Raw genomic sequence first — 12,840 nt, forward strand, 5'->3', positions numbered from 1 at the left:
AAATATGATTGAAGCAAATTGAGAAAAAAGTCTTATCCAAAAATAGGGGATATCTCTGTAGAGAAATGGGAGATGTGAAGAAAACACAAATGGAAATTTTAGAACTAAAAAGTACAGTAAAGAAAAAAAAGCTCAATAGCAGAGTGGAAGGAACAGAAGAATCAGTAAACCTGGAGAAAAAATTAGCTCAGAATGGATTTCTTCCTTCCTCTGCTCACCAAGGGTGAGGAATCTTTAAATACAGCCTTTCTAGGAAGAAGAGGGGGAGAAAGAAAGGAGGAGAAGGCTTTTGCCATCACCTTTGGGTAAGTCTGTCTCTTGAACAATGCCAAGAAAAACAGAAGGTCACCCCCTCAGGGTGCCTAGCTCAGAAAATGTGACTTCCTGAAACTTCACCCTTTCATACCAACTGGGTGATGGGAAGCAGGATTTAGGCTGTTCGAAAGCTCTGTGGAATTGTCCTCAGAGCTCATCTAGACAGTGCCTTTCAGACTGTGCTTCCTAGAGCCAAGAGCTGTCCTAAGGGGGTCCTGGAAACCCCTGGGGATAACGTCAACCAGAGAAGTTTCATTTATGCTCCTGTAATATTGTGTTTGCTTCCTGACCACAGACTGGTTCCAAATAGGAAAAGGAGTACGTCAAGGCTGTATATTGTTACCCTGCTTATTTAACTTATATGCAGAGTACGTCATGAGAAACGCTGGGCTGGAAGAAGCACAAGCTGGAATCAAGATTGCCGGGAGAAATATCAATAACCTCAGATATGCAGATGACACCACACTTATGGCAGAAAGTGAAGAGGAACTAAACAGCCTCTTGATGAAAGTGAAAGAGGAGAGTGAAAAAGTTGGCTTAAAGCTCAACATTCAGAAAACGAAGATCATGGCATCTGGTCCCATCACTTCATGGCAAATAGATGGGGAAAGAGTGGAAACGGTGTCAGACTTTATTTTTTTGGGCTCCAAAATCACTGCAGATGGTGATTGCAGCCATGAAATTAAAAGACCGTTACTCCTTGGAAGAAAACTTATGACCAACCTAGATAGCATATTCAAAAGCAGAGACATTACTTTGCCAACAAAGGTCCGTCTAGTCAAGGCTATGGTTTTCCCTGTGGTCATGTATGGATGTGAGAGTTGGACTGTGAAGAAAGCTGAGTGCCGAAGAATTGATGCTTTTGAACTGTGGTGTTGGAGAAGACTCTTGAAATTCCCTTGGGCTGCAAGGAGATCCAACCAGTCTATTCTGAAGGAGATCAGTCCTGGGTGTTCATTGGAAGGACTGATGCTAAAGCTGAAACTCCAGTACTTTGGCCACCTCATGTGAAGAGTTGATTAATTAGAAAAGACTCTAATGTTGGGAGGGATTGGGGGCAGGAGAAGGGGATGACAGAGGATGAGATGGCTGGATGACATCACCAACTCAATGGACATGAGTTTGAGTGAACTCCAGGAGTTGGTGATGGACAGGGAGGCCTGGCTTGCTGCAATTCATGGGGTCACAAAGAGTCGGACATGACTGTGAGACTGAAATGAACTGACTGAATATTGTGTTTAAATGAATGAATGATTCCATGGCTAGGAGACAGGTTGAAAGCCATTTCCTTACTGAGCAACCCTGGGCAAGTTGTTTCATTTTTCTGAGTGTCTGTTCCTCATCAGTATATCAGATATAGTAGTGATTATCATGAAAAAAAACCTGTCAGCTATTTTTTAAATTATTATTATTATTGTTCTAATATTAGTAGTAATTGTCTCACCTCCTGGTGTAAAACACGGGAAAGGGACTTTTGCAAAGTGACACAGGGAGTTAGAAACTCACGCAGGGAGTTTCCCGGTTAGTTACTCTGGACAAAGAGCTGAGGGTCTGGAAAGCATGGCCTTGATGTGGTACTAGTGTGCCGTACTGGAGCCCAGGTGAAGGGTTGCTGAAGACCAGCTTCTGCCGTTTGTCATTTTCTGCCTTTGTCATGCCGTTTGACAAAGCCATTCGGTGGGAAGAGAGTTAATTCCCTGTGGAAGCTAAGTGAGGGCTCTGATGTGAGGGTTACATCCTCCTGTTATAATTCCTAGTCCTTTCCTGACCCCCTGAGGTATGATCGTTTGTACTTTATATTCCTACTTGGGAGCAAGTTTTGATGGCAACACTTACTGTTGAGAGAACATCCACTTTGTTTAAATTAAAAAAATAAAAACAGTATCAAGTTATGAATGCATTATTAATTGTGTGTGTGTTATCTTTGCTTCTTAGCCTTAGCAAGTAAGTTCTCTCTGGGCCTTGTATTTTTCATTTCTAAGAATAATAATATCTCCCTCCCCATCAGGTGACCGGTAGAAGCAAAGATATTGTGATTTGTTAATTCTTTCAAAAACACAGAAGGGTGAATAAATTGAAGGAGGGGGAGAAAAGGAGATTATCATTTTTTAAAAGTGGAAAATAAATCCATACTTGAAAAGGATGGGGCCAACTGCATCATAAGCAGATATTCTTAAATGTTTTTAAAACAAGTAATAGAATAAAATGCATTGATTCAAAAATTGGTGAAAATAAGTGTATAACTACCAAAGTTGAAGTACAGCTTATTAATCTGCCACACAGAATTTTAGGTTCTTGTGTCAACAATCGCATGCAGATAGTCCCTAAAGAGAAACTGATTTCATTTAAATAATTTATGAACGAACTGTATATGTAGAGTAAAAATGGCTTAGAAATGTGTGTTGTTGTTTTGTCAGTTCTGTCAACTAAACCTTTAGGACTCCAGCAGCAAGAAAGAGAAAAGGATCAGGGAAAGTCTCATTTATTATGTACTATCAGTAGGTGAAATGTTTATAGAAAACTTTTAAGCAAAGAAAAGTTAACTTAGCAATTTTATTTAAAATATATCATTTTCTATACAATGTCTGGTGCTCTGCTAGGGTCACATTTCTCACATCATCTGCTTTAATCTTCCCATGAACTCTGGAAGGCAGATACCAGTTGGCCCCATTTCACTGATAAGCAATCTGAGGTTCAAAAAAAGGAAGTAATTTGTCTGCAATTCCACAGGTAGGAAATGGCAAGACTGAGCTCTGAACCCCAATGTTTGCTACTACTTATATTAATTAATGATTAAATTTGGCATCATGTCATTAAAATCCACAAAACTTTTGGAAAAATTGAAAGGTATTTGAGCCTTAGTTGACAGCCAGCTGTACCATGGAAACAAAGTGCTTATGGAGCCACTTTTAGGCACACTGTGGAGTTGGATTTGATGAAGTGGGCCCTGGGGTTTGTGGGCTTATTCCCTTTCCCTTTCCTCTCAAGTCTGCCTTCTGAATGCTACCACTCAATTGCAGTCCTTTCTCTTCATAATGAAGTATGAATCTGCTTAACACAAAGGAAACTGACAACTGTTTCAAATGCTTACATTGACTGTACTTTCCATCCCTGAAATCCCCAAAGGAAAGATACCATGATCAATGACCTGAGAATTTCCTAAACCTTGTGGACGGGCTTCCCATACATTGATTGTTCTGAGGGTTGGGAAAACTGAACTCTGCCACCGTCCATAATTGCTTTAATCTGGGGGTACTGTGTAAGAAATAGATGCTGTGAGAAATTGCCTTGAAATAACTGTCTCATGTTTATTTTAGCAGCTTATGAAGTCAGAATTGAAGAACTCCGAAAGGTACAGTTTCTTTTCTTCTTATCAGCTTCATAGCTAAAGCAAGTGTGCAGAGTTGATTCGGAAGTAGTTTCCTTCATGAGGGAGGAAAGCTCTTCGTTTTGTGTTTCTGTGCAATTTCAGAGGCGTTTTTAGACTTTGCGTGCTAAGATTCTGAAGTCTGAGCCCAGTATGATCAGAGATGGAAACCGTGTTAGGATGGGAGAAGGCGGTAGTTACGTATTCCTGGCACCTGATGTAAGGCGGTCAGTGCCAACTGGCCTCTAATAACTGTCCCTTCAGGAGAGAGGAGTTCCTCGTCACATGCCAAATTTGTATAGCATGTGCTTCCAGGAGAATGACCAGACCCTTGAAGGCATAGTTTTTGGACTCCTGGTGGGCATAGTGCTAGCAACTTGATTAGGGCCCAAGCAGAATCACGGGCTTTGATTCTGGCTTCTGGCTATGTGACCTGGAACCTCCATTTCCTCACATGTGGCCATAGGAACACCCCCATCAGAAGTCATTGTGAGAATGAAAAGAGGTAAATTCAGGCAGTTTAATAGTAAGTGCTGGAATCTATCCCAGGTACTTTACCTCTCTGCACTTCAGCTGTGTCTTCTGTAAAATGGTGTGTTCCCTGGAATGGCAGGAAGCATAAGCCTTGTGCAGTAGTAGCTGCTCAATAAGTAATGAGACCAACAGTTGCTCCACCGAGTTGCTGAGTGAACTAAGCTGGATGAAGCAGGTGAGCACCTAGTCCAGCACTCAGCACACAGTAGGTACTTACTTACTGTTTTAACTGGGTCAGTTCAGGTACTACTCCTTCCTCACTGGGTGCGTTTACTCGAGGTCCTTCATCTTTCTGCTTTGCTTTTCTTATGATTACTGAAAAGGATTGTTCATTTGTGATACACTTTAGAGATATAAAACTAGAAATGATTATTAATCATTAATATTATTAATATTAATCAATCATTAATAATAATCATTAATCATTAATATTATTAATCATTACTATTAATGAAAGTAGAAAGATGCTTCACTTACCTGGCAGTATCAGCAAATGATAAACTTTTCTGCACAATGGAGCTTTCCAAATAACCACAATTTTATCCCATTCAAAATTTAAAAAGCATGAAAATATTTTTCTTTCAACCTTCAGACATATATTATGTTCATCTCATGTTTTTGAGCTCGGTGGCTGGAATCTGATTTCTCCATTTCTTGTTGACTTGGAGTTCTCTGAAACATAAGGGGCTGAATGGGCACTGTTCATGTTTTTCTTGAGATGCTCTTAGGCCCTTGTAGGTGTTCAGAATAAGTTGCCTTCACACCAAACTGCCATTGTCTATATGCCGTAGTTGTTTTATTATTTCTATCAACTGTTATTTCCTTCTCCTGTCAACCTCTTTGTGTCCAGCAGTGAGTTTCCATGTGGTCCAGTACACACCAGGTCCTTGTCTGGGGGCAGGTACCTGTGTGTATGGTGGCTCAGATGCAAAGAATATGCCTGCAATGTGGGAGACCCATGTTTGATCCCTGGGTGGGGAAGATCCTCTGGAGAAGGGAATGACTACCCACTCCAGTATTCTTGCTTGGAGAATCCCATGGACAGAGGGGCCTGGCGAGCTACAGTCCATGAGGTCACAAAGAGTCGGACACGACTGAGTGACTAACACTTTCATTTTTTCACCTGTGTATGCATGGCATCATGTAATCCTCACAGCCACCCTGTGAGCTGGCATCACTGCTTTTTACAGATGAGAACTCAAGGCTCAGAGAAGTTGAATAACTGTAAGTAATGTAGCAGAGATATAAAGCAAGGTCCCTCTAACTTGTCTTTCTACAAGTGTTGCCATCCAATCTGTTAGAATTGTGTGGAAAATGAGAGCCAGTGGTCCCTGAATGCAAACCGGAAGCCTCTCCTCAAAGGAAGGGATGTGAGCTCTTGGGCGTGGACTCTGCAGCAGCGTTTTGGATGCTTATTTTCTGTTCTCTTCGGGTTCTTGGCTAGATTCCAGATTGTGAATGATATATGACAAATTACTAAATGAGGGCTAGGTTGTGGCCACTGGGGCCTAAGTTTAATGGCACCAAGTCTAGATCACACACGAGCTGGGTTTTGATCAGGTGGTGTGTGATTAGGAAAGGAAGAAAGCCTGTACCAATTTTGCTCACTGGAACATTGCTCAAATATCACAATTCGTATTTCCTCATGGGGTTTAAAAGTTCTTTATTCTACAGATGCATTCCTAGATGGGCATGCAGAGAACAACTTAATTTTCTAAGTCAAATTATACATTACCTCTGGCATGCACCATGACTTTAGAAATGCCTGTTTTTTGGTTTGTTTTTTTTTTTTTTTTTTTTTGACTGATCTTCAGCTCTACTGGCAACAGTTCATGAAGCATTTTGTTGTCAGCATCTACTTTGCTTTGTACTGAGGCCTCACCCTTTGGTCATGTCTCTAATGATCTGTAACCAAACAGCAGAGGCCTGGTTGGGGTTTGATGTGGGTAGATTTATGAAAATAACCATTTTTCTCTTTACTTTCAGGCTTGGAAGAGTTTTTACCATCAAGAACTTAGGTGAGTTTTATCTTCAAAAGGAAAAGCATTAATTAGCCACTGACCCTCTGATGACAGAACTGTTTTTCCTTAATAGGCCAGTTGTCTCTAGTGCCTGACCTGGTTCAGCACCCCTAGTACCCTGCAAGGTGTCTGGTACAGAGAAGGTGCTCAAGGGTCCTGCCTGGCCTTTTGGGTTCACCTCATTCTAGCTCACTCTATACTCACTCAGCAGAGGCTTGCTGAGTCCCCAACATGCTGGCCATTTGCTAACCACTAGGGCTGGGGGTTCCCTGGTAACTCAGCTGGTAAAGAATCTGCCCGCAGTGCAGGAGATCCTGGTTCGATTCCTGGGTCAGGAAGAGCCACTGGAGAAGGGATAGGCTATCCACTCCAGTATTCTTGGGCTTCCCTGGTGGCTCAGCTGGTAAAGAATCCACCTGCAATGTGGGAGACCTGGGTTTGATCCCTGGGTTGGGAAGATCCCCTGGAGAAGGGAACAGCTACCCACTCCAGTATTCTGGTCTGGAGAATTCCATAGACTGTATAGTCCATGGCGTCACAGTGAGTCAGACACAACTGAGCAGCTTTCACTTTCAGGGGCTGGGGCAGTGACAGAGAGCTAGCCACTACCCTTGGGGGTTCCCCAGTTAGAGAAATACAGTCAAACAGGCATATGACAATCACGTGGGTCCCAAAGAATTGACAATTTCCAAAACGCACCGTGCTGCTTCAGGTCTCTTTGCCTTTGCTCATTTCCTTCATTCAGCTCAACTTGATGATCTGGCAGACTTAGCTACTAACCATCAAATGACCCCTCCTGTAAGAAGCCTTCCTCCTTCTCCTCCTCTAGTCCCTTCCCTGTGGTGCTGCTGTAAGACACACCCATGTTTGCACTAACATCATGTCTGTCCTTTGTTTGCTAAGATGCGAGTTCATCCTCACTCTCCCCTTCTCTGAGCTCCTTGTGGGCAGGGCCTGTTTTTCTCGTTCTTGATCCAGACCTGGGCTTGGCATATAGCAGTGCTTTTGCCTGATCCTTCGGAGCCTGCCTGTCTCTCTCACCACCCACCCGTGGAAGTTATTTATAATGCATTCAAATAAACATGGCCTGTGAGCTCTGGAGGAGCATGTAGCAGCATTTCCTGGCTGAGGCTAAAAACACACAAGCTGGATCATGGAGGAAAACCCTGCTTCATCTCTCTCCTTGAGATCCTGCCTGACCTTGAATTCAGGAGTCCTGTGATTACCCTTTGGCACCTAACACAGTGCTGGGCACAGAGTAAGCACATGTCAGATGATTAGCTACTTAGTTCCACTTTTATTGAGCTTTTTCTCTGTTCAGACACTGCTAGATTCTCAGGTTCAGAAATGAATAATAGAATGTATTCCCTATACTTAGTTCAGCTTAAGAATGAAGACCAGAGTGGTAGGGGTGAGGGGGTCACTTGGAGGGGAAAATGACTGTGGAAGTAGGAATTTACAATATCAGATAATCACTGTTAAAAGTTATGAAAACACAGAAGTGAGGTGGTAGGCATGCTTTCTGCAAGAGTGACAGCTGAGCTGAATCATGAAAACATGTAGGAACTGGCTGGGTGAAAATGGCAGGATGCCTGTTCCAGGCAGGGGACATGGTGCGGGGCAAATATGCAGTATTGCACAGTGAGGCCAGTACAGGTGTCCACGAAGAGCTGGATGATGCTTGAGCATAAAGTGCGGTGTGGAGCAGCAGGAATGAGATCATATACAGAGCAAGATCCAGGAGGACCTGCATTCCCTAATTAATCATTCAGACCAATCCTGTCCGGTGGAAATATAAAGCAAACCACATATGTCACTTAAAATGTCTCTAGTAGCTATCTTCTAAAAAGCAAAAAAAGAAAAAAAGAAATGATCCTAATATATCCAAAACATTATCATTTCACCATGTAATCAGCATTAAAGTTTCTACTGAAATATTTTAAATCCTTTTCTTCACACCAAGTGTTAAAGATCCAGATGTGTTTTACACGGACAGCTTGCGTTTGGACCATACACATTTCAGATGTTCAAAAGTCACATGGGAACAATGACCTCTTGGATGGCACAGTTTTAAACCTTTTCTATAAGTCAGCGGAAGCCACAAAAGAGTTTTAAAGCAGAAATAATATACCCCTAGCATTCCTAGGAGTCACAACATTAAATGTAATTTGACAGTTATTTATGGAGATCCAGCCATGTAGAAACTACTGGACAAAACCCGGGGGATAAAAGATAGATTACAGAGGACATGTACATCAGCAAGGCAGGTAAATGCCTTAGGAAAAATGTCAGCAATGGGAAGAGAAGCCTTGGGTAATTCTAACTCAGCAGATGCTGTGATGAAGAAAAGGACACTGACAGTTAGGAGAGCCAATTACATGCTGGAAGCAGCGTTAGGCTTTCAACATTTTTATCAAATTTCACTTTCATGGCAACTGTGGAGACTAGCATTATGACTTTTCATTTATAGATGGAAACATTTGACTTTTAGAAACGTTCATCTTAGGTTCTTAGAGGCAGAATAGGGGCTGGATCCCAGCCCTCCCTCCACAGCCCCTGTTCTAGAACTAGTGGCCTTGATGGTGGATAAGAGTCACCAGTCATTGGATGAGTGAAACTTTAAAATTCTTCCCATTGTCACAGAATATTTCCCTCTCCTGGTGTTTCGCCTTCCTGCACGACCACTTCTGCTTTTCTCTGAGGGCTCTCTGTCTCTGCCTTCCATGTAAAAGTGGCTGTAGAGCTCTCTACTTCACTATGTTGCCAGAAACAGACGCTCACATCTGGATGCTGATGCCCCTCAGTGTTCTGTCCCCGGTCCTCAGCTTGTTGACTATACTCTTCACCTTGACTCCCTCCCTCTACTCCTCCACTGCAGCTATTGGCAGTATATAGGTGTGTGGTAGCCATGCCTTTCATGAGGGAATGCTAGCTGGAAGACTTTGCTACTGCGGGTTACAAAGCATTAGTGCTGGCGGTACACACGTGATTTAACAGAGCTCTGATTTTTAGTTAGTGTCAAGGAAAAATGGAAGAGCCAGAAGCAGATCTGCAGACTGTACACTTTAATATACAATAGAGGGATAAAAGAGAGTCAGGCAACACTTGCTTGGGAGAATTAGGCAGCACTTCTCAGAGGGGAGCTGATTTAGACAGACTGGAAAGGGTGCTCTGTTTCTCTGCAGTATAAGACGGGGAAGGCAGGACTGAAAAAGGAACTAGCAAATATGAAGGAAGAGTTGCTGAAAATAGGATGGAAAGTTTGGGGAATTAGAGTGTAGATTAGCATAAACATGGAGGGAAGAAGCAAAGGATCGAGTTGGAAAGAAGGGTGGGGGTCAAATCACAGTGGGGCTGATATTTTATCCATCAGCCAATGGGAAGTTAGATTTTAAGCAGGAATTCACTCTGGCATTGATTGGAACAGCCAGAAATGCGGGGAAATTTTCTATGGTTGACTTGATCCTGGGCCTCTCATCTTTAAAGAAGAAGAAAAGGAGGAGAAAGGGAAGGAGAAGGGGGAAGGAAGAGGAGGGTTCAGCTCTGTTTAAATTCATTTCCCTCATTCATTTCATTTAGGATTGAGGGGTACACTATCATCAAAACTCTCTCATCTTCACTTTTTCCCTGGTATCGCTTCACTTTTCAGACCCCAACACGAAGATGAAGATACACAGATGAAGGAAAAAGAACCATACCAATTGAAACTTCAGAACACAGAAGATCTACACTTAGACCATCTTTTCAAGGTATCTGTAATTCTAGGGTTCCAGATCAAACAGTCCAGGCCATCCATATAACAGGTTCAGTTCATGGAGTGACTTTTTAGAGGCTGAACCATGCAACTCTCCAGAAAGACAGAAGATGGAGTGGGTGTTGGGTGTCTTATAAAAGAAATTGACAGGACCAGAACACCGAACTCTAGCCTCTGATTTCTTACTTATTAGCTGTGAAGCAGGTCTCATAAACTGGGCTGAGATTAGTGTGAGTTCAGCGAGACACCCGGAGGGCAAATTCAAAGAGACAACTCAGGTCCCTACCCTGCTCTTGTGGAACCTGATGGGAGGGCCTCCTGAAATTCTGTGCTCTGAGGCTCTGCTTAAGAGGAACCTAATCTCTGAGCTTAGGCATCTCATGTGTAAAATGAAAATAAATAACCCCTATCTGATTACCATCCCCACTCCCATCTGAATTATCTTATTTTTGATAATGAAATAGTGTAGATGAAGGTGCTTTATAAGCTGTAAGCTACCATGAAAATGAAGTATATTGTTGTTAATTAACTGATCAGTTAGCACTGTTTGTTGATAGGAAACACTGTATATGTGTATATCCACATCCAATGGACACTATCTCCTTCAAAACAGTCAGAGGCTTAAACAATAGATACCACCAGGGCTGTTACCAGGGTTCAGAACACCTGGGATGCCTGTTTGAGATGGGCCTATCACATTATCCCACATGCAGGGCATGGGTAAATCAGACATCTTGGTGGTGGTATGGGCCTGAACTGAGGTGTAGGCCCAGAGGCCCCACTGGAATAGGCTGAATGTTTACAGAATATAAAAAAGCAGCATAATTCAGAGAAGTCGTTAATAATGAAAGATAGGGACCAGAGACGGGAGTGGCATAATGTATTAAGATGGGTGGTGGGACCAGAGATCAGGAAGGGTTCATCGGAGCGTTTCATGATGAGAACGGCAACAGAGGAGCATGATTAAGGGTGTGTGCGTGCTCAGTCGGTCAGCTGAATCCGACTCGGTGCAACCCTGTGGACTGTAGCCAGTCAGGCTCTTCTGTCCATGCGATCCTCCAGGCAAGAATACTATAGTGGGCTGCCATGTCTTCCTCTAGGGAATCTCTCTGACTCAGGGATTGAACCCACATCTCCTGCAGCTTCTGCATTGCAGGTAGATTCTTGACAACTGAGCCACCAGAGAAATCTGATGTGATTCAGGATACTGACCATGGAAGAGCAAAAGCATGGGTGCTCCCTTTTTCAGTGTTTCCCTGGTAGCCAAGAGCACAGGGCTCTGGGATCCAGTCCTGCCTGGGCAGATGACTAGCTGTGAGACCAGGGGCCAGTTATTTAACCTTTCTAAATTCTTTATCAAGAAAAATCATGGTATTTTTTGAATGAGATGTCATGAAGCTCAAGTAAGATAAGATATGCTGCTGCTGCTAAGTCACTTCAGTCGTGTCCGACTCTGTGCGACCCCATTGACGCCAGCCCACCAGGCTCCCCCGTCCCTGGGATTCTCCTAGCAAGAACACTGAAGTGGGTTGCCGTTTCCTTCTCCAATGCATGAAAGTGAAAAGATAAGATATATCAAGAGCCTATTCCATGGTCAGCCTGCCATTATAGCCTGATTGCATCCTGTGGGCCTGCCTCCAAGCCAGACATCCGATGGCTATTCAGAGGGGAACAAAAGACATTGTATGTGCCCTTGTGAAACTTAGAGAAATGAGACTGTGTTAGGTAAAACAGCAAACAATGACTAGCTGGGAGGAATGAATGAATACAGAATAGCATTAGTAAGCGAAAAACCAATAGTTAAGTGCAGGACTGTCCTTGTTGCATGGGTTTAGGTGGATATCTATGAAGAGATACCTGGGAAAACCCAGATGGCAGAAGACCACGCAGGTGGGAGAACCATGCCGGCCAGAAACCAGGATGCTGCGATGGACATCATCCAGGGGGAGGCTTGCCCTGAGGACTTCCAGGCGGCCAGGCACCCCATAGACTACTGTGAGTTTCATTTTTTCCTGGTTCTTTTTATCATTACTGAATTATTTTAAAGCTGTATGTGACCAAGATTTTAATTGATTTTATAAATATTCACCTAGCATCTATTATACATCAAATCACTTGCCTGAGTGAGGCAGCTGTACTAGATTTAGAGGTAGAAGGCCCGAGTTCAAATTAAGGCTCTTATACTTATTAGCTGTGTAACATAATCCCTCATATTCCTCAATTTCTTCATTTATTAAAAAGGGATCATAATATAGATCTCACTGGGGCTTGGCACAGACCAAATCTGACAGTATGTTGCATAATAGGTACACAGTTGAAGTTTATACTCATTTCTTCTTATATCTCCCAGAACCTGTTATTTTTTGTAGACTCAAGACATTGACACTTTGATGACATAGTATGATACTATTATTTGACTTTATTCAGGTTGAATTTTTATCTTCATGTGACTCAAACTCTTGATTGCAAGTAACTGTAATAAAATCATACTGTGTTAAGCAAAAGAGAAGGAGGCTCACCTAGCAGAAGGTCTGGACATGGCTGGACTCAGGGACACAAACAGTATCCCAGGGACTCAGTATTACTTTTTTTTGCTTCTGGCTTTGTCCCCCTCCCTCTTGGCTCCATCTTCAAGCAAACTCTACCCTTGCGGAGACAAGCTGGCACCTGGCAGTGACAGATTTGCACGCTATCTATCCTCTTAGGAACCCAACAGAAAGCTGGAAATGGTTATCCTCTCAACAGTTTTAAGAAAAGGTCCAGGTTTGAGTCTTACTGGCTTGATTGTGTCACATGCCAGTCTTGATCCAATCATCATGAATGTGGGATAGGATGCTCTGACTGACCCA

General features: G+C 42.9%; 1 protein-coding gene across 1 annotated transcript in view; it reads left to right on the top strand.

Annotated features, from left to right (window-relative positions):
* FYB2 (FYN binding protein 2) overlaps positions 1–12,840 on the top strand; it is a 130,659-nt gene that overhangs the window by 81,955 nt on the left and 35,864 nt on the right. Inside the window, exons 6-9 of the mRNA XM_052638062.1 lie at positions 3,633–3,667; positions 6,203–6,234; positions 9,887–9,986; positions 11,827–11,986. Coding sequence (XP_052494022.1) covers positions 3,633–3,667; positions 6,203–6,234; positions 9,887–9,986; positions 11,827–11,986 — 327 coding nt within the window. The remainder of the gene's footprint in view (positions 1–3,632; positions 3,668–6,202; positions 6,235–9,886; positions 9,987–11,826; positions 11,987–12,840) is intronic.

This window comes from Budorcas taxicolor, chromosome 3 (genome assembly GCF_023091745.1).
Source record: "Budorcas taxicolor isolate Tak-1 chromosome 3, Takin1.1, whole genome shotgun sequence".
In the NCBI taxonomy this organism is placed as follows: domain Eukaryota; kingdom Metazoa; phylum Chordata; class Mammalia; order Artiodactyla; family Bovidae; genus Budorcas; species Budorcas taxicolor.